The following is a 19635-nucleotide window of genomic DNA, read 5'->3' as shown; positions in this document are numbered from 1 at the left end:
ACAAGGGGCGGGCCGGAGCGCCGCAGCTTCCCGCCGAGCAGAACGGGCCAGTCACGCCGAAAAGGCTGGCACCCCTGTCTCGCTGCTGATGTTCGCTGCAGCCACACTGATGACCCGCCGCGCTGGATACCGCGCGATACTGGACGGTATGTGGAATGAGGTGGGCGGGCATCGGGAGGCCACTATGGGCACCGGGCGAGCATTGGAAGGCCACTATGGGCAGCTATGTCTATCCCAACTGAAGTGCACCCGGCGTATAAGACGACCCCCCCACTTGGAGGCATGTTTTTCAGGGCAAAAAAGTCATCTTATACGCTGGCAAATACAGTATGTTAAAATCGATGGCTAGGCTCAAGCTTCTTCCCCTCTGAAAAGCTAGATTTCTGCATGCACTATGTTTAAGGCAATCAGGTACGCAAAATCACTCCACCAGCAGAGATGGCTCGTAGAATCTTAAGAGTTGGAAGGGACCTACAGGGTCATCAGGTCCAACCCCCTGCAAAATGCAGGAAATTCACAAATACCTCCCCCATACACATTCATCCCCAGTGACCTCTGCTCTACACCCAGAAGATGGCAAAAAGCCCCCCAGGATCCCTGGCCAAATTGGCCTGGAGAAAACTGCTTCCTGACCCCCAAAGTGGCGATCAGCACTTCCCTGGGCGTGTAAGAAAGGGCCACGAGAACTAAGCCCTGATGCATCCCTTCCTGCCCTCCCTCTTGTGATTTGCCTAATTCACAAAACTCAGCACTGCTGTCAGGTGGCCATCGAGCCTCTGTTTATAAACCTCCAAAGAGAGCGAGCCCCCCCTCCCAAGGAAGCTTCTTCCACTGAGGAACTCAGTGGCGGAGCCTCTGCTTGGCATGCAGAAGGTCCCAGGTTCAATCCCTGGCATCTCCAATGAAAAGGACTGGGCGCAGGGCTGGGGCACTGGGAAGAAGGATTGCCAAATTGGGCTCCCCACCCCCATGCCCACGACAACCGCCTAGTTTGCCTGCCTGCCTCCCCTCCCCCTGTCGTGGCCTGCCTTCCGTTCCTCCTGGTGCTACAACGCAGCGCCACGCTCCGTCATAGTTGGTCAGAGCACGCAGAGCTGTGGCTGGGCCCTATCAGCTTTGATGAGGCCCGCGCGCCATCTAATGCTTTGAAGTGCACGCGAGAGAAGGCTTCACTCCCCCTCGATTCCGGTTCCAGGAAGAAGGGGAGAGAAGCCTTCTCCTGCGAACGCTTCAAAGCATTAGATGGTGCGCCAGCCGCATTGAAGCCGGTATGGCCCAACCTTGGCGCGGCGTAATCTGAAGGGTGCCGTATTGCAGCACCGGGGAGGGAGATCATGTGAAAGGCCTGAGACCCTGGAGAGCCACTGCTAGTCTGACTAGGTGATACTGACTTAGATGGACCAAAGGTCTGATTCAGCGTAAGGCAGCTTCGTGTGTATAACCTTGCAAGAAGGGGGTCTATATGCAGCTGTGGGTCTGAGTCACCCGCCCTACCTGTACACCAAGGCAAGGATGTTCAGCATGGTAGCCACATCGGGGTGGTCATGGCCGGAGGTTTTCTCAAGGTCCTCCAAGGCCTGCTTGCAGAGGGGTACGGCCACTTCGTAGCGCCCTTGGGAGGCATACTGGATCACCAGGTTGTGCAGCGTCCGCAGGCGCGCGGGGATCTCGTAACCGCCGTGCTGGGCTGCTGCATCCCCGCTGCCATGGTTCTGCCCTGCAGAGAAAATGACAAAGTCAGCTGGAAAGCTCAGAGCCCCCTATGACAACCCCTTGAAATGCTCCCCCAGGATTATCAAGGTTATACCAGGAGAAGCCAAAACGGAGCATCCCTCGACGTAGCACAGAACCACACCCTGCAGAACTCACTACTGCGGATTGTGGTGGAAATTAAGACTTGTACAAGGAAAGAGATGTGCCTTTAGAACAGGGGTGGCCAAACTGTGGCTCAGGAGCCATAGGTGGCTCTTTCACACATACTGTGTGGCTCTTGAAGCCACACCCCCTCCCCCCCCATTGGCCAACTTGGAGAAGGCATTTGTCTCTTTAAATCACTTCTCCAAGCCAACCCATTGGCAGCTTGGAGAATGCATTTAAAGTTAAAGTTGCTTTCTTTCTACCTCTCCCTCCCCACTCCCCCCATATGTATGTATGTATCCATCCATCTATCCTATCTCCCTCCCTCCCTGTTTTGTGGCTTTCAAATATCTGGCATTTATTCTATGTGGCTCTTACGTTAAGCAAGTTTGGCCACCCCTGCCTTATTAGAATTGGGGGAACATAAGAACATAAGAGAAGCCATGTTGGATCAGGCCAACGGCCCATCAAGTCCAACACTCTGTGTCACACAATGGCAAAAAATTTTATATACACACATACACTGTGGCTAATAGCCACATGTGGGACAAGTGACTGCTTGCTGGAGGTCAATATAGTCATTGTCACAGTACCAAATATCTATTTTGGGTTTCATGTGCCGGGTGCTGATCATATGATGCTCACAAGCTTCCTCAAGGCACACCTATCTGGCTGTTAGTAAAGAAATTGCTGACTTATTAACTTACTTCATTTATGCCTCACCTTTTCCACCAAAGGGGCTTACAGCATAAGGAACGTAAGTGAAGCCATGTTGGATCAGGCCAATGACCCATCCCCACCCCCAACCCTCTGTGTCACACAGTGGCCAAAGCCCAGGTGCCATCAGGAGGTCCACCAGCAGAGCCAGAACTCCAGAAGCCCTCCCACTGTTGCCCCCCCAAGTACCAAGAATACAAAGCACCACTGCCCAGACAGAATGTTCCATCTATACTTTGTGGCTAAGAAAACATAAGAACATAAGAGAAGCCATGTTGGATCAGTCCAATGGCCCATCCAGTCCAACACTCTGTGGCCAAAAAAAATTATATATATATATAAATACATACACACACACATATATATATACACACTGTGGCTAATAGCCACTGATGGACCTCTGCTCCATATTTTTATCTAATCTCCTCTTGAAGCTGGCTATGCTTGTAGCCGCCGCCACCTCCTGTGGCAGTGAATTCCACATGTTAATCACCCTTTGGGTGAAGAAGTACTTCCTTTTATCTGTTTTAACCTGACTGCTCAGCAATGTCATTGAATGCCCACGAGTTCTTGAATTGTGAGAAGGGAGAAAAGTACTTCTTTCTCTACTTTCTCCATCCCATGCATTATCTTGTAAACCTCTATCATGTCACCCCGCAGTCGACGTTTCTCCAAGATAAGAGCCCCAAGCGTTTTAACCTTTCTTCATAGGGAAAGTGTTCCAACCGTTTAATCATTCTAGTTGCCCTTTTCTGCACTTTTTCCAATGCTATAATATCCTTTTTGAGGTGCGGCGACCAGAATTCCAAATGAGACCGCACCATCGATTTATACAGGGGCATTATGATACTGGCTGATTTGTTTTCAATTCCCTTCCTAATAATCCCCAGCATGGCGTTGGTCTTTTTTATTGCAATCGCACACTGTCTTGACATTTTCAGTGAGTTATTTACCACGACCCCAAGATCTCTCTCTCTTGGTCAGTCTCTGCCAGTTCACACCCCATCAATTTGTATTTTTAGCTGGGATTCTTGGCCCCAATGTGCATTACTTTGCACTTGGCCACACTGAACCTCATCTGCTACGTTGACGCCCACTCACCCAGCCTCAACAGATCCCTTTGGAGTGCCTCACAATCCTCTCTGGTTCTCACCACCCTGAACAATTCAGTGTCATCTGCAAACTTGGGACACGTCACTGCTCACTCAAGGATGTCCCCCTGCCGCACCAGCTCACCTTGTCCCTGGTCATCATCATTCGGGAACAGATCGTCCAGTGAGTCCTTCGCCGTCTCCCCATTCTTTTCCTCCTGGACAGAGAGAACATAAGAGAAGCCATGTTGGATCAAGCCAATGGCCCATCCAGTCCAACACTGTGTCACACGGTGGCCAAAAAAGCCAAGTGCCATCAGGAGGTCTACCAGTGGGGCCAGGGCACTAGAAGCTCCCCATTGTTGCCCCTCTAAGCACAAAGAATACAGAGCATCACTGCCCCAGACAGAGAATTCCAACAACATGCTGTGGCTAAGAACATAAGAGAAGCCAAGTTGGATCAAGCCAATGACCCATCTAGTTCAATGCTCTGTGTCACACAGTGGCCAAAAAAATCAGGCATCATCAGGAGGTCCACCGGTGGGGCCAGGACACTGGAAGCCCTCACACTGTGGCCACTGGAAGTAGTTGGTAATGGAACTCGCCCACCATCGCAAGGGGAAAAGAAAAGTTACACACGTTCCCTCCTAATTCCTTTGCTCAATTCTCCCAAAGCGCCTGACCCCTGAGCTTTAGGGCAACGTGTATGTAGAGGCAGCCGTCCCAATAAAATTGGCCAGAACAGGATGCCTGTGTTGTAAAAAAAAAAAAAAATCAGAAAAAAACCACTTTAAAATAAGAAAAGGCAAATACCAGATAGCCTAAAATTGTACAGCATGGGGCAGTCCCAGCAGGAAAAAGCCATCTTGGTTTGATGCTTTTAGAATTTTAATAAATTACTGCAGGGATTTTTTTTTTTGAACAGAAATACACAGGAACGCAGTTCCGGCTGGCTCAGTGTCAGGGGATGTGGCCTAATATGCAAATGAGTTCCTGCTGGGCTTTTTCTACCAAAAAAGTCCTGAATTAATATATTTGTTTGACTCAGCCTTCCATCCTTCTAAGGTATGTAAAATGAGTCCCCCAGCTTGCTGGGGGGAAAGTGTAGATGACTGCGGAAAGCAATGGCAAACCACCCCGTAAAAAGTCTGCCGTGAAAACATTGTGAAAGCAACGTCACCCCAGAGTCGGAAACGACTGGTGCTCGCACAGGGGACCTTTCCTTCCTTTTGTCAATACCTGTCCCGAGCTTGCCTTGGTGGGATGGGAAGGATATAAATCACATCAATAAAATAAAATAAGGGGACTGGGCAAAATTGCTACCCCTCCCTCTTGCTCTTTGCAAGTCTGGTGAAAATATTTTTTTTAGAGGAGATCCAGAGCATTTAAAGGCCAAAGTGGAAACAAGAAGCACAGTAGCACTTAAATGCAATTAGGAGTCATAAATGGCAATAATAAAATCCTGCCAAATTGCACTGATGGAGACCCCTTGTGGTGTTTTCAAGGCAAGCAACAAGCACTAATAGGCTGCCATTGCCTGTCTCTACGTGGTGACCCTCGACTCCCCCGGGGGTCTCCCATCCAAGCGCTAAGCAGAGCTGACCCTGAAGCAGACTGCAGATTTATACACCGCCCTTCTCTTTGAATCAGAGTCTCAGAGTGGCTTACATTCCCTTTTATCTTCCTCCCCCACAACTGCCACCCTGTGAGGTGGGTGGGGCTGAGAGGGCTCTCCCAGCAGCTGCCCTTTCAAGGACAGCTCTGCCAGAGCTATGGCTGACCCAAGGCCATTCCAGCAGGTGCAAGTGGAGGAGTGGGGAATCAAGCCCGGTTCTCCCAGATAAGAGTCCACACGCTTAACCACTACACCAGACTGGTTCTCAAAACCCTGCTTTGCTCTCGAGATTTGGCAAGATCAGCCTAGCCTGAGTCACCCAGGTCAGGCTCAGAGGTGGTTTGCCATTGCCTGGGGGTCTCTCATCCAAGTACTGTTTGAGCCTGACCCTGCTCAGCTTCCAGGCTAAGGCTAGCATGAGCTCTTGAGGCCTCTCCAGGTGTCTCGAAAGGCCTCCTGAAGAGCAGTAGTTCATACTGAAATGCATGTAAGCAGGGCTTTTTTCTTTGTAGCAGGAGCTCCTTTGCATATTAGGCCACACCCCACTGATGTAGCCAGTCCTCCAGGAGCTTACAGGGCTCTTAGCACAGGGCCTACTGTAAGCTGCAGGAGGCTTGGCTACACCAGGGGTGTGTGGCATAATATGCAAAGGAGCTCCTGCTAGAATTCCATCCCTGTTAGGCCACACCCCCTGATGTAGCCAATCCTCCAGGTGCTTACAGGGCTCTTCGTACAGGGCCTACTGTAAGCTCCTGGAGGATTGGCTACACCGGGGTGTGTGGCCTAATATGCAAAGGAGTTCCTGCTACAAAAAAAAAGCCCTCTCACCCCGTGTAGAAAAAATATATATACCATTGTATTCAATATGTATTCAGTCTTTTCCAAAACATATCCTCTTGTAAATATCTCAATGGTACAGACAAAAGACCGTCTTGTGCACAGCACTCTTACTGTCCAAACAATACTCTGAATCTCAGAGCGGTCACAATCTCCTTTACGTTCCCCACCTCCACAACAGACACCCTGGGAGGTGTGTGGCGCTGAGAGAGCTCTTACAGCAGCTGCCATTTCAAGGACAGCTCTGCCAGAGCTATGGCTGACCCAAGGCCATTCCAGCAGCTGCAAGTGGAGGAGCAGGGAATCAAACCTAGTTCTCCCAGGTAAGAGTCCGCGCACTTCACCGCTACACCAAACTGGCTCTCAGGAGAGGAGAGGGGAGCAAGCGCTTACTGAGGGGGAGACATCCTCATCGAACTTCTTGATCTGGTTCATGAACTCCAGGTGCTTCTTCTCCTCCTCCAGCTGGGCCACAGCCTGCTCGCTGCGCTGCAGCTTCTGCTGGGTGCCGGCCAGCTCGTCCCGCAGCCACTGGTTCTCCTGCACCAGGCGCCGCACCTGGGCCCGCAGCTTCTGCTTCTCCGACTCCACGGCGCTCAGGTGGCTCGAGAGGGCGATGATCACCTGCAACGCGGAAGGGGGTGAGGAAGAAGCTGATGCAGGCATTGCCGGTACCCAATCCATGCTCCTCCCACCTCCAGTGACAATGATACCTTTGCCTAGAACTTCCTGCTCCCACTGACAAAGACAGCTTTGTCCAGAACAGGGGTGCCAAACACGCAGTCTGAGGCCGAATTAGGCCCTTGGAGGGGTCCTATCAGGCCCTTAAGCAACTGGCTGTCTTCTTTCTGCCTCTCTCTTGCTTCCTTCTGCATAACAGCTTGCTTTGCCAGGCTTGCTCAATCACGCAGGAGCGATGGAGCAAAGCCTTTATTTTCTCCATTGGCTAAGGCTCCTCCCTTGGGGAGGAAGTGAGGAGGGAGAGCTTGCTTTGCCAGGCTCTCTCAATCACACAGCAGAGCTACTGAACCAAGCCTCCCTTCCTTCTATTGGCTGAGGCTCCTCAGAGCAAGAATTTTCAGTTATCGGAGACTGTTAAATAAACAAAATATTGGAAGAGTGCTAATGTTTCAAGCATGTTTTAAGTTTTAAAAAATCTTTAATTGTATCCTTTATAAAGTTTACTTCACTACCTTGCATTGCATTTCACGACATGCATGGCCTGGCCCAACAAGGTCTCATTTATGTCAGATCCAGCCCTCATTTGACACCCCTGGTCCAGAGCATTCTGCTCTTGATGGGAACCCACTGGAAGATCCTGTGAAATTCTCCCCTATCTCTGACTTTCTTCCCTGAAAGGCAGAGCTATAGCTGGCTATCAACCATAGTGGGCTAAGTAGAACTTCCCCATTCAGAGGCAGTGTACCTCTGAACGCTAGATGCCACAGCAAGGACAGCAAGCTTTGGTTGTCACTTCACAGAAGCATCCAGGCAGCCACCAGGAAGAAAAGGATGCTGGAACATCTCCTGCTCATAATCTGGCCCGATACATAAATTTAATGGCAGTTTCTCTGTAGGGGGGCTTTTCTGGGCAAGAAACACTCAGAGGTCCTCTGCTTGGGTAAGAACACTGGACTTCTTCAGCGACCTCCCATCCAAGTACGAACCGGGGACGACCCTACTTAGCTTCCGACAGCTAACAAGATTTGGCTAGCCTGGCCCAGCCCATGTTTCTACCACACTGGGTTGCAATGTTCCCTCTAAGCTTGAGAATAGATCACCTCGAGAATAGATCACTGTAATGCTCTCTACACGGGGCTACCCTTGACCCTGATGTGGAAACTTCAGCTAGTGCAGAACACTACAGCACAGTTGTTAATGGGGCTCCCTTGATGGGAGCACATTCAACCAGTGCTGAAAGAGCTGCACTGGCCACCTATTGTGTTCCGAGTCCATTTCAAGGTGTTGGTATTGACCTTTAAAGCCCTATATCAGGGATGGCCAATGGTAGCTCTCCAGATGTTTTTGCCTACAGCTCCCATCAGCCCCAGCCAGCATGACCAATGGCTGGGGCTGATGGGAGTTGTAGGCAAAAAAACATCTGGAGAGCTACTGTTGGCCACCCCTCCCCTATATGGTCGAGGGCCTGCCTTTCTACAGGACTGCCTTTCTCCATACATTCCCCAAAGAGCACTGCGTTCAGGGACACAAAACCTACTGTCTATCCCCAGACAAAGGGAGGCCAGACTGTGTTCTACTCAGGCTAGGGCCTTCTCAGTGGCAGCACCAGAAATGTGGAATGTCCCCCCGTCCCCCGGAAGCCATAAGGACACTGTGGGATCTTTCTCAATTCTGCAGGGCCTGCAAAACTGAATTATTTCAACAGGCCTTCAGCACCTAAACTGGGAGAGCATTGCCACCCTACACTGCTGAGGAGCTACGATCATTACAAGATCACCGCCAGAAGAAAGGAAGATCCTGCCTCTGCTGAAGTTGAATAGCACCTTAAAATGTATTTTAAATTGCTTTTTATCATTTTAAATTGAAATTGTAAATGCTTTTGAACTGACTTGTTAGCCGCCCTGAGTCCGTTTGTGGAGAGGACGGGATATAAGATTAAAGCAATAAATAAATAAATGAGTTAGTGTGAGCTAGTTCACAGATTTTTAGCCGCCGGCTCACATATTTTTGTCTTAGCTCAGGAAGGATGGCCCCAGAGCACACTAACTGATGCAGTCGCTCACAACATTACAGCATTGGAAAAAGTGCAGAAAAGGGCAACTAGAATGATTACAGGCTTGAAACACTTTCCCTATGAAGAAAGGTTAAAACGCTTGGGGCTCTTTAGCTTGGAGAAACGTCGACTGCGGGGTGACATGATAGAGGGTTTTTTGTGGATAATTTTATTAGTAACAAATGGTAGCAAAACTATATCTACAACTTATAAAAACTTAAAAAAAAGAACAAATTTTCCTACCCCATATCTTACTTTTCCTCCACCCCTCCCCCCGTTACTTGACCCCTGCCAGTGTTATTTACTTAAAGGAAACAAATATTAAAGAGGTTTACAAGATTATGCATGGGATGGAGAAGGTAGAGAAAGAAGTACTTTTCTCCCTTTCTCACAATACAAGAACTCGTGGGCATTCAATAAAATTGCTGAGCAGTCGGGTTAGAACAGATAAAATGAGGTACTTCTTCACCCAAAGGGTGATTAACATGCAGAATTCACTGCCACAGGAGGTGGTGGCGGCTACAGGCATAGCCAGCTTCAAGAGGGGGTTAGATAAAAATATGGAGCAGAGGTCCATCAGTGGCTATTAGGCACAGTGTGTATATACATGTGTGTGTATATATATATAAATTATTGGCCACTGTGTGATACAGAGTGTTGGACTGGATGCGCCGTTGGCCTGATCCAACATGACTTCTCTTATGTTCTTAACTTTTAATGCCAGTAGCTCACAAGGTGGAATTTTTGCTCACAAGACTCTGCAGCTTAGAGGGAACATTGGTGTATGGTGGGGCAATAAATCTCTGAATACTGATTCCAGGAGGCCGAGGCCTCTGTTTGTTCACCCTCCAGGGTGACTGGTTGGCTGCTGTGTGAGATAGGGTTGCCAGGTCCCCCCCGGCTGCTGGTGGGGGGTTGGGGGGCAGGGCTGCCAGATTTAGGTTGGGAAACTTCTGGAGATTTGGGGATGGAGCCTGGGGAGGACAGGGAACTCCGTGGGGTGCAATGCCATAGAGCCCACCCTTGAAAGCATCCAAAGATCCCCGGACCGAAAGAGGCTTGACTGTCCATCACCAGAGCCAGAGCGTTTTCAGTAATGGCCCCTGCTTTGTGGAATGCCCTCCCTGAAAACATCAGGGCCCTGTGGGACCTGCCACAGTTCCGCAGGGCCTGTAAAACTGAATTATTTAAACTCGCCTTTAGAGGTAGCTATTACTCCACAGCACAGAATGATTTAAACAAAATGATTTAAACTAATGTTTTATGCGGCTTAACTTGCTGCTGTTTGCTGTTGTGAGCCCGTCGGGGGAGGGCGGGATATAAATTTGATAAAATAAATAAATAATTTTTTCTCCAGGGGAACTGACCTCTGTACAATCTGTCTGTGAGGCACAGAATGATTTGAAGTCACCTTTAGAGGCTGAAGGGAGGTAGCTATTACTCCACGGCACCGATAATCTCACCGAATGGTCATAACTGAAGAACGCGCGCATCTTGGGTTTTATGATTGTAAATTGAGCAGGTTGATTTTATTGTGTAATCTGTTTTTAAAGTTTGATGTGGTTTCATTTGCTGTTGTTAGCCGCCCTGTCTGTGAGACACAGGATCGCTTCAACACTTCAAAATGTTCCCGCTTTTACTCGAAATTATAACAGTTATGATAGCATATATAGGGGAGAGAACCAGTCTTTGCAAAACTCGTTTTGCCTCCATGTTTGTCTGTGAATAAACCTGCTATTTTTTGGAATAGACTACGTGATTTCCTGAACAGCAAGGGGGTCTTGACACCGGGTACCAGTAGACGTTACCTGGGCCTCTCCAAGCCCCAACTCGATGGCGTCCAGGGACTTGCGCAAGAGGCTGGCCTTCTCCTGGGTGGTGCTGGCGTCGTGCTGCTGCTCCAGGTGGCTCATGGTGTCGAGCAGGGCGGCCAGCAAGGAGTGGTGCTCGGTACGCAAGGTCTCCAGGCCCTGCACCACTGCCTTGGTGCCCAGCACGATCTCGTCCTGGCTCATCTTCTCCAGCTTCTCCTCGCGGGGGTACAGCATGGTGGCCATGCCTGGGCCTTCCCAAGATGAGAGAGAGAAAGAAAGGAGGGGGGAGGAGATGAGGGTTGGGAATGGTCACTCGCTCGAGCGCAAGAATTGCCTGCCCAAGTCAGGAATAAGAGAGAGGGTCATGCGGGAACACACTGGAACCAGTGTCCCCTCTAAACTTAGTGTGAGCTGGCTCACAGTTTTTTGGCCTTTGGCTCACATATTTTTGTCTTAGTTCCGGAAAAATGGCTCCAGAGCAAACTAATTGATGCAGTAGTTCACTTTAATGCCAGTACCCCACGAAGTAGAATTTTTGCTCACAAGACTCCACAGATTAGAGGAAGCATTGACTGAAACTATACTGACAGTATCATAATCCCAGATAATTAATACAATAATACAAAAATTATAATCTCACTGTGAAAATACCTCCAATTATATTCTCAGTCCATTTGCTATGAAAATACTTCCAATGTATATAAGTTTCCCAGAATACTTCAAAGTCCTATATTTTTTATATTCTGAAAAATAAGAACTACAAAAGTCCATTTCAGGTTTTACCATGGATGCCATTCAAAGGGACCAAGTCCCACAGAAGAAGAGGAGGAGGAGAGGAAGAGGGGGAGATTGGATTTATACTCTGCCTTTCACTCGGAGTCTCAGAGTGGCTTACAATCTCCTTTCCCTTCCCCTCCCCGCAACAGACACCCTGTGAGCTACTGCAGGTGGAGCTGAGAGAGCTCTAACGGAAATTGCTCTTGAGAGGAACAGCTCTGCCAGAACTTGTGACTGACTCAAGGTCACATCAGCACGTGCAAGTGGAGGAGTGGGGAATCAAACTCGGTTCTCTCTAAGAGTCTGCACTCTTAACCACCACCCCAAACTGGCTCTAATTAGGAATATTAAAGATTTTCTTCTTTTACAGGGTACCAAAAATTCCTCTGAAGACTGCACAAATGAAGTCCCAAGAGTCCTGAACAATGAGTCGACTTGTTCCATGCACATTTCTTCCAAGTGGGACTTCAGGCAAACATCTGTGTATCAGTCTACACTTGCAATTCATACATCAGCATTTCATTCCTTCTGCAAAAACCAATGTCTCTCAGTCTCCCATCTGTATTCATGTCTCTAATGTTTCATTCGCTAACCTGGCCTGGAGGAAAACTCCTTTCTGACCCCAAAGAGGCAGTTGGCATTACGCTGGGCATGAGAGCAGAGCACTTGCTCATCCCTTCTCACCCATCCTCTCATGACCTGCCTCACTTCACATAATCTGCACTGCTGTTGGCAGAAAAGAGTACAAGTCCAGCAGCACCTTACAGGCCGATAACATTTGTGGCAAGGTGTCAGCTTTCGTGAGTCACTCATCACTTCTTCAGAGAGCCAGTCTGCTATAGTAGTTAAGTGCGTGGACCCTTAGCTGGGAGAATGGGGAGGGATGGTGCCTCAGTGGTAGAGCATCTGCTTGGTAAGCAGAAGGTCCCAGGTTCAATCCCTGGCATCTCCAAAAAAGGGTCCAGGCAAATAGGCATGAAAAACCTCAGCTTGAGACCCTGGAGAGCTGCTGCCGGTCTGAGTAGACAATACTGACTTTGATGGACCGAGGGTCTGATTCAGTATAAAGCAGCTTCATATGTTCAACCAGGTTCGATTCCCCACGCCTCCTCATGCACCTGCTGATGTGACCTTGAGTCAGTCACAATTTCTCACAGGGCTGTTCCTCTCAAGAGCAGTTTCTATCAGAGCTTTCTTAGCCCCACTTAAAAAGAAGACTGCAGATTTATACCCTGCCCTTCTCTCTGAATCAGAGACTCAGAGCGGCTTACAATCTCCTTTATCTCCCCCCGCAACAGACACCCTGTGAGGTGGGTGGAGCTGGAGAGGGCTTTCACAGCAGCTGCCCTTTCAAGGACAACCTCTGCCAGAGCGATGGCTGACCCAAGGCCATTCCAGTAGGTGCAAGTGGAGGAGTGGGGAATCAAACCCGGTTCTCCCAAATAAGAGTCCACACACTTAACCACTACACCAAACTGGTTCTCAGACCTACCTCACAGGGTGTCTGTTGTGGGGAGGGGAGAGGAAGGGAGATTGTATGCTGCTCTGAGACTCCTGTGGGTAGTGAAAAGTGGGGTATAAATCCAATCATGCTGCTCCAAGCACGTGAGACTGAGACTCCTGCTAGGAAAGATATGCCTAACCCTGCTCCAGTCAGCAACATCTGCCCACAGGCTCAAGCAGACTTCTTTCCCAACAGCCAAGGACCCTGTGCATATAAGCACGGGCCCTGCCACCAAGTCACAGACCCTTCCCATATAAGTGCAAGTAGAACACTTGAGATTTGCCGCTGAATTGCCAAGCACGGATATTAGGCCTGAGACTCAGTTTGGTATAGTGGTTAAGAGCTGCGGACTCGAATCTGGGAGAATCCCATTCCTTCACGTGCAGCTGGGTGACCTTGGGCCAGTCACAGGTCTCTTAGCACTGTTCTCTCAAAAGCAGTTCTCTCAGAGTTCTCTCACAGCCTACCTCATAGGGTGTCTGTCGTGGAAAGAGGAAGGGAAGGAGACTGTAAGCGGCTCTGAGATTCCAAGTGAAGGGCAGGGTATAAATCCAATCTCCTCTTCTTCTTTCTCATTAACATAAGAATCTCTTTACACTGAATCAAAGCACTGGTCTCTGAAGATCAGTCTTGACTACCCAGACTGGCAGCGGCTCTCCAGGGTCTCAGGCTGAAATCTTTCACTTCACCTACTATCTGTTCCTTTTAACTGGAGATGCCAGGGATCGAACCTGGGGCCTTCTGCATGCCAAGCCAGTGCTCTGCGACTGGGCTACAGCCTCTAAAACATGCACATGAATATTTGAAGCTGCCTTATGCTGAATCAGACCTTTTGGTCCACCCAGATCAGTATTGAGAGCCAGTTTGGAGTAGTGGTTAAGTGCGTGGACTCTTATCCGGGAGAACCGGGTTTGATTTCCCACTCCTCCACTTGCAGCTGCTGGAATGGTCCTGGGTCAGCCATAGCTCTCGTAGGAATTGTCCTTGAAAGGGCAGCTGCTACAAGAGCTCTTTTAGCCCCACCTACCTCCCAAGGTGTCTGTTGTATGGGGGGGAAGGTAAAGGAGATTGTGACCACTCTGAGATTCAGAGTATAGAGCAGGATATAAATCCAATACCTTCTTCAATATTGTCTACTGAGCCTGGTAGCAGCTGTCCAAGGTCTCAGGTAGAAGTGTTTCACATCACTTCCTACCTGATCTACTTTTCCCCCTTTCTCACAATACAAGAACTCATGGGCTCTCAATGAAATTGCTGAGCAGTCATGTTAGAATGGATAAAAGGGAGTACTTCTTCACCCAAAGGGTGATTAACACGTGGAATTCACTGCCACAAGAGGTGGCGGCTACAGGCATAGCCAGCTTCAAGAGGGGATTGGATAAGCATATGGAGTAGAGGTCCATTAGTGGCTATTAGCCACAGCGTACTGATGGAACTCTCTGTCTGGGGCAGTGATGCTCTGTATTCTGGGTGCTTGGGGGGGGCACAGTGGGAGGGCTTCTAGTGTCCTGGTCCCACTGATGGACTTCCTGAAGTGACCTGGTTTTTTGGCCACTGTGGGACACAGAGTGTTGGACTGGATGGGCCAATGGCCTGATCCAACATGGCTTCTCTTATATTCTCATCTTTTTAAACTGGAGATGCCAGGGATCGAACCTGCATGCCAAGCAGAGCCTCTTCTGCTGAGCCGCAGCCCCTCGCTGTGATGCAGCAGCAGCCCCGAGTGACCTGGCCTTAAACTAGGCTGGGCCCTGATCCTTTGAGGCCTGCCTTTGCGCCAGAACCTGTTCTGCACGGCCTGTGTTCAACCCAGGAATGCTCGAAACAACACAGAGATTACTCACTGCTGAGTAATCATAACCAGCCCAGCAGGCATCTGGAGGACCGAGAAAGGAGGATTTCCTTGTCGGAGGCCAGCAGTTTAGGAATTTGGGGGGGGAGGGGTTTATGGGAGAGCCAGCCTCCCCTTCCTCCTTGTGTCCGGCTGTCACTGCAGTTCTCGGCTCCCCCCAGCAGGCGGCTGGCTCAGGCCCCGGCAAGGGAGAGACGCAATGCGGCGTGAGAGTCCCGTGCCCACCAGCCAAACTGCAGCCGCAAGACAGGGAGGGGTGGGCCGGCCCTTCTTTCTCCACCCCCCCCCCAGCATCCGCCACTACAAGCGGCTGCACTCAAGTTCCGAACCACCTGCTTGGACCCTCCCCACCTCAAGGAACCCAATCCGGAGGGTCCCGGCATGAGGGAGAGGACCCCAATGAAATATCATCCTTTCCCACCGCCTCAAACCCCGTAGGTTTAAGCAGCGACATCTCCCTCATTCATTCCTGACATCATCTTGTTTTCAGGTCTCTGCAACATTGGCCCGCCCCTGCGAGATGTTGAAGGGTGATAGATGGCCGCAGGGTTTTCCGGTTATCAGGCTAGGAGAGCAGGAGAAGATAACCAGGCAGCCGTCCCACCAACATGTCCGAGGAAGCGCTTGCGTATCAGTTCAAGGCGCTTTCCAATCATAGTTATCAAACGTCCTTCGCATTCTTTTCCCAGCCCCTACTTTTCCAGATTAATTACTCCCCAAATGCTATGAATGGTAGGAACTGGATTCCCTCCCCGCCTCCCCGCCACACCATTAAAAAACCTTTTTGACCTCCCAGGGGTGCAAAAGGTAAAAAGAATGTTAACCATTCAAATATTTCTTTTTAATACTGTCGATAAACTTCTGAAAGCTGAATCTATGAAGTTAAACCAGGCTCCCTTCCCAGCAACCAGGCCTGTGTCCAGAATTATAAAGACACACTCCTCCCCCCCACAGTCAAATATAAGATACAAGCAGGGTGCCTGAGCAGTCCAGACAGAGCAAGCCCTTATCCTTTAGCCTTTACGGGGGGGGGGGGGGGGCAGAGAATGCTTTTCTCTTTCAGCTTTCTCATTCAACTGGGATGCTGATCTCCCCTGGGATGCTGATCCTACACCTGCCATTTTTGGAGAGAGGTCCCTCCACCCCCACCCCACCCCCGGCCACCTTTTTACCCTCTGCTGTTCAGTGAAGATTTCCCTCTCCCTGTACTCCACAGCAGCTGTTCCTTCCTTCTCTTGTTCCGGATTGGGGTGTTTCCCTGGCCTTCTCTTTGACTTTGGAGGTCCTCTCTTCAGGTTGAAGCTACTCTCTTCTCTAGGCCTTGAATTCAGCAGGAGCTCAGCTCCTGAACCTTTCTCAGGGTTCCCCCCTCCTTCCTCCCGACCTACCTTGTCCACTGACTAGCAGGCGCAGCTGCACAACAATCCCTGCATGACCTCCAACCACCTATTTTTCTACAAAACGACCCCTGCTCTTCTGCATCCCCATCTCCCCTCCAAATGCCTTAGGAATGTCACAACTTCCCTTCCCTCCAACTAATCCCAGTTTTTAGGATACTTCCTTGATATTCAGGACCGCAATATCCTCTTTCAACACCTTTGGTGGACCCCGGAATCGCCCTCTGATGGGGAAGGGAAAAAAGGGCCATTTTGCTTTGCCCCCTTCTTGATTGTTTCCCTCAGTTCTGCACCCTCAACCATCCTTACTTCTTTCTTCGGGAACCTCTGCAGTCTCTCCCCTCCCATCTCAGGTGGGTGGCAGCCACCCCCTTCTGCTCCAAGGAGCCCTCAATTCCACTTTCCCCTGGGTTTTAGGGGACTCTGACTTACTCTGGTCCCCCTCCACCAGTGGGGGGCTCTTCTTCTTCCCTCTTCTTAAAGGTTCCTAGAGGAAAGAAAGATCTCTCCTTGAGATTTTAACACTGGGGAGACCCTAAGCTGAAGAAGGGCTGTCGATATTTCCCCTCTCCTTTTGAAATGGGGATTCTCTACTCTGCACACACTTTCTTGTTCAAGAAGAAATCCGGGATTTCTCACCCCTCTTTGAGCAAGGAAGAAACCGTCCTTTTTTCGGTTGGAGGGACTAGGCTTTTACAACTTCTTGTCCAGGAATATATATACACACTACACAAACCTATTTATTTTGAAGAACGTTTTTTTCAGCCCCTCTTGATCGGAGGAGGGGGGCACTACTCTTTCCTGAATGCCCCTTCTCAGTTTCTGGACAGAGCTATAATTAGCTCTCCCCTGTCACCTAGGCCTATGGCTCATTTATGGATAGAGGACTTCTTTTGACGGAAGGGTCACCCTCAGTTTAACAAGCCCTTTCATAATCCCGACACCTCTTTGAGAAGAAGAAGAAGAAGAAGAAGATATTGGATTTATATCCCGCCCTCCACTCCGAAGAGTCTCAGAGCGGCTCACAATCTCCCTTTACCTTCCTCCCCCACAACAGACACCCTGTGAGGTGGGTGGGGCTGGAGAGGGCTCTCACAGCAGCTGCCCTTTCAAGGACAACCTCTGCCAGAGCTATGGCTGACCCAAGGCCATTCCAGCAGGTGCAAGTGGAGGAGTGGGGAATCAACCCGGTTCTCCCAGATAAGAGTCCGCACACTTAACCACTACACCAAACTGGCTCTTTCACAGCTAGGGGGTGGGGGGCTCATGCCCTAACCAAGCCACCATTTTACAATAGAAAATCTCTTTGGTACTGGAGGGGGGGGGCGGTTTCCCCTCTACTTAACATCCCTCCCTTCTTTGGGGGAGCTTCACACTTAAGTAGCTTAACAGAATTCACCCAACCCACATTCCCTGCTCTGAAGTGTGGGTGGGGGGCTCATTTCTCTCTTTTTTAAAACAGAAAAAGGGTACAAAGCTCTAATCATCTTTATTGGGAGACCTCACCCAGCGCCCCTACCAGATTTCTCATCCATGGGAGGGGGGCAATCCTGTCCTAACGTTCCTCTCCGCTCTTTTTGAAGAAGACCCAGCAAATCCCACCCCCTCCCCACAATCCTTTCCCTATAGAGAATCACCTCCTTGCCAGAGTTCCTGAGCTACTTGGGGGGGGGGGGCGCTTTATCCACATCCTATTCAGAACCCTCTTACAACCCCCCCCCCGCCACATTTCCCACCCCAAATCCTAATTTTGGGATTGCATGGGGGGGGAGTCATTGCTGAACTGAATAGAGCTACCCCTGTCTACTCTTATCTCCTGTTCAGGGGGAGTCGTCTCAACGACCCCCCCCCCCCCAATATTCCCTCCCCGGTTGCAGAAAACTCTTCTCACTCCCGCCCGACCTTTCACTTTCAGAGGGGGGGTCTTTTATCTCCCTCTCTCGGGGGGGGGGCTCAACCTCCCCTCCCTTTCCACACCGGCGCCTCCCACCGCGAGGGGAGACGGCGAGTCCCCCTCTTTCCCGCCCCCAGCGCTCACCTGCGCGCGCAGCCCCCGCCGCGCTCCGCTCAAGGGCTGCTCCTCCCGCCGCTGCCGCCCACCTGCGCTCCTCGCCTTTCTCCAGCAGCCACCGGCGGCCTCATCTTTCCCGGCAAGCACTGCGGCACACGGCACACGCGCGAACTCCGCCCCCAAAACAACCGCCTTAAAGGGGAGGGCGGGAGAGCGGAGCGTTTCGTGTCGGAGGGCGGATGAGAGAGAGCGCGGCCTTAAAGGGGAGTGGGAGAGGAAGTGTCTGCTGGGCGCTCCGTTGTTCCCTATGGCATGGGTGCCCGAACTGTGGCTCTTTCACAAATATAGGAGGGATGGGGAGGGACGGTGGCTCAGTGGCAGAGCATCTGTTTGGTAAGCAGAAGGTCCCAGGTTCAATCCCTGGCATCTCCCAAAAAAGGGTCCAGGCAAATAGGCGTGAGAAACCTCAGCTTGCGACCCTGGAGAGCCGCTGCCAGTCTGAGAAGACAATACTGACTTTGATGGACCAAGGGTCTGATTCAATATAAGGCAGCTTCATATGTTCATAGTGTGGCTCTTGAAGCTCCCATCAGCTGGCTTGGAAAAGCATTGTTGTTGTTCAGTCGCACAGTTGAGTCCAACTCTTTGCAACTCCATGGACAAAGTCACGCCAGGCCCTCCTGTCTTCCACCTTCCTCCGAAGTCTGCCCAAATTCATGTTTGTTACATCAGTAACACGGTCCAGCCACCTCATCTTTTGACGTCCCCTTCTTCTTTTGCCTTCTGTCTTTCCCAGCATCAGGATCTTCTCCAGGGAGTGCTCCCTTCTCACTGGGTGACCAAAGTATTTGAGCTTTGGAAAAGCATAGGTCTCTTTAAGTCACTTTTCTAAAGCAAGCCAACCAGCGGCTTGAAGAATGTATTAAAGTTGCTTTCTTAACACCTCTCCTCCATCCATCATCTATTTTCCTTCCTCCCACTCTCACACATCTGACATTAATGTTTTGCGGCTCTTAAAAATCTGACATTTATTCTATGTGACTCTTTACATTAAGCAAGTTTGGCCATCCCAGCCCTATGGAAACCAATTCCCATAGGGTATAATGAAAAATTGATCTGTGGGTATCTGGGGCTCTGGAGCGGTATGTGTGGTGTTTTTCAGCATAATATCTGGCGACTCTCCTCAAAAAAAATCCCAAGTTTCAAAAAGATTCAACTGGGGGGGGTCCAATTTTATGAGCCCTAAAAGGTGCCTTTATCCTTCATTATTCCATATGGAGGGAAAGCATTTAAAAGAAGTGTGGTCCCTTTCAATGTGATGGCCAGAACTCCCTTGTGCTTACCACACCCTTGCTCTTGGCTGCACCCCCAAAGACTCCTGACTCCACCCCCAAAGTCCCCAGATATTTCTTGAGTCGGACTTGGCAAC

General features: G+C 50.1%; 1 protein-coding gene across 1 annotated transcript; it reads right to left on the bottom strand.

The window, feature by feature from the left end:
• Nucleotides 1-1494: 1494 nt before the first annotated feature.
• Nucleotides 1495-18332, bottom strand: LOC132591062 (kinesin light chain 1-like; the record flags this gene model as incomplete). The annotated part of the gene is made up of 5 exons (XM_060263948.1): nucleotides 18234-18332; nucleotides 10660-10916; nucleotides 6511-6741; nucleotides 3811-3883; nucleotides 1495-1717 (listed from the first exon to the last, which is right to left on the bottom strand). Coding segments are annotated over exons 2-5 (776 nt in total), but the record flags the coding sequence as incomplete, so codon positions are not given.
• Between the last annotated feature and the right edge of the window lie 1303 nt (nucleotides 18333-19635).

Source organism: Heteronotia binoei, unplaced genomic scaffold (assembly GCF_032191835.1).
Source record: "Heteronotia binoei isolate CCM8104 ecotype False Entrance Well unplaced genomic scaffold, APGP_CSIRO_Hbin_v1 ptg001401l, whole genome shotgun sequence".
NCBI classification, from domain to species: domain Eukaryota; kingdom Metazoa; phylum Chordata; class Lepidosauria; order Squamata; family Gekkonidae; genus Heteronotia; species Heteronotia binoei.
This window is presented reverse-complemented; position numbering and strand designations above follow the sequence as displayed.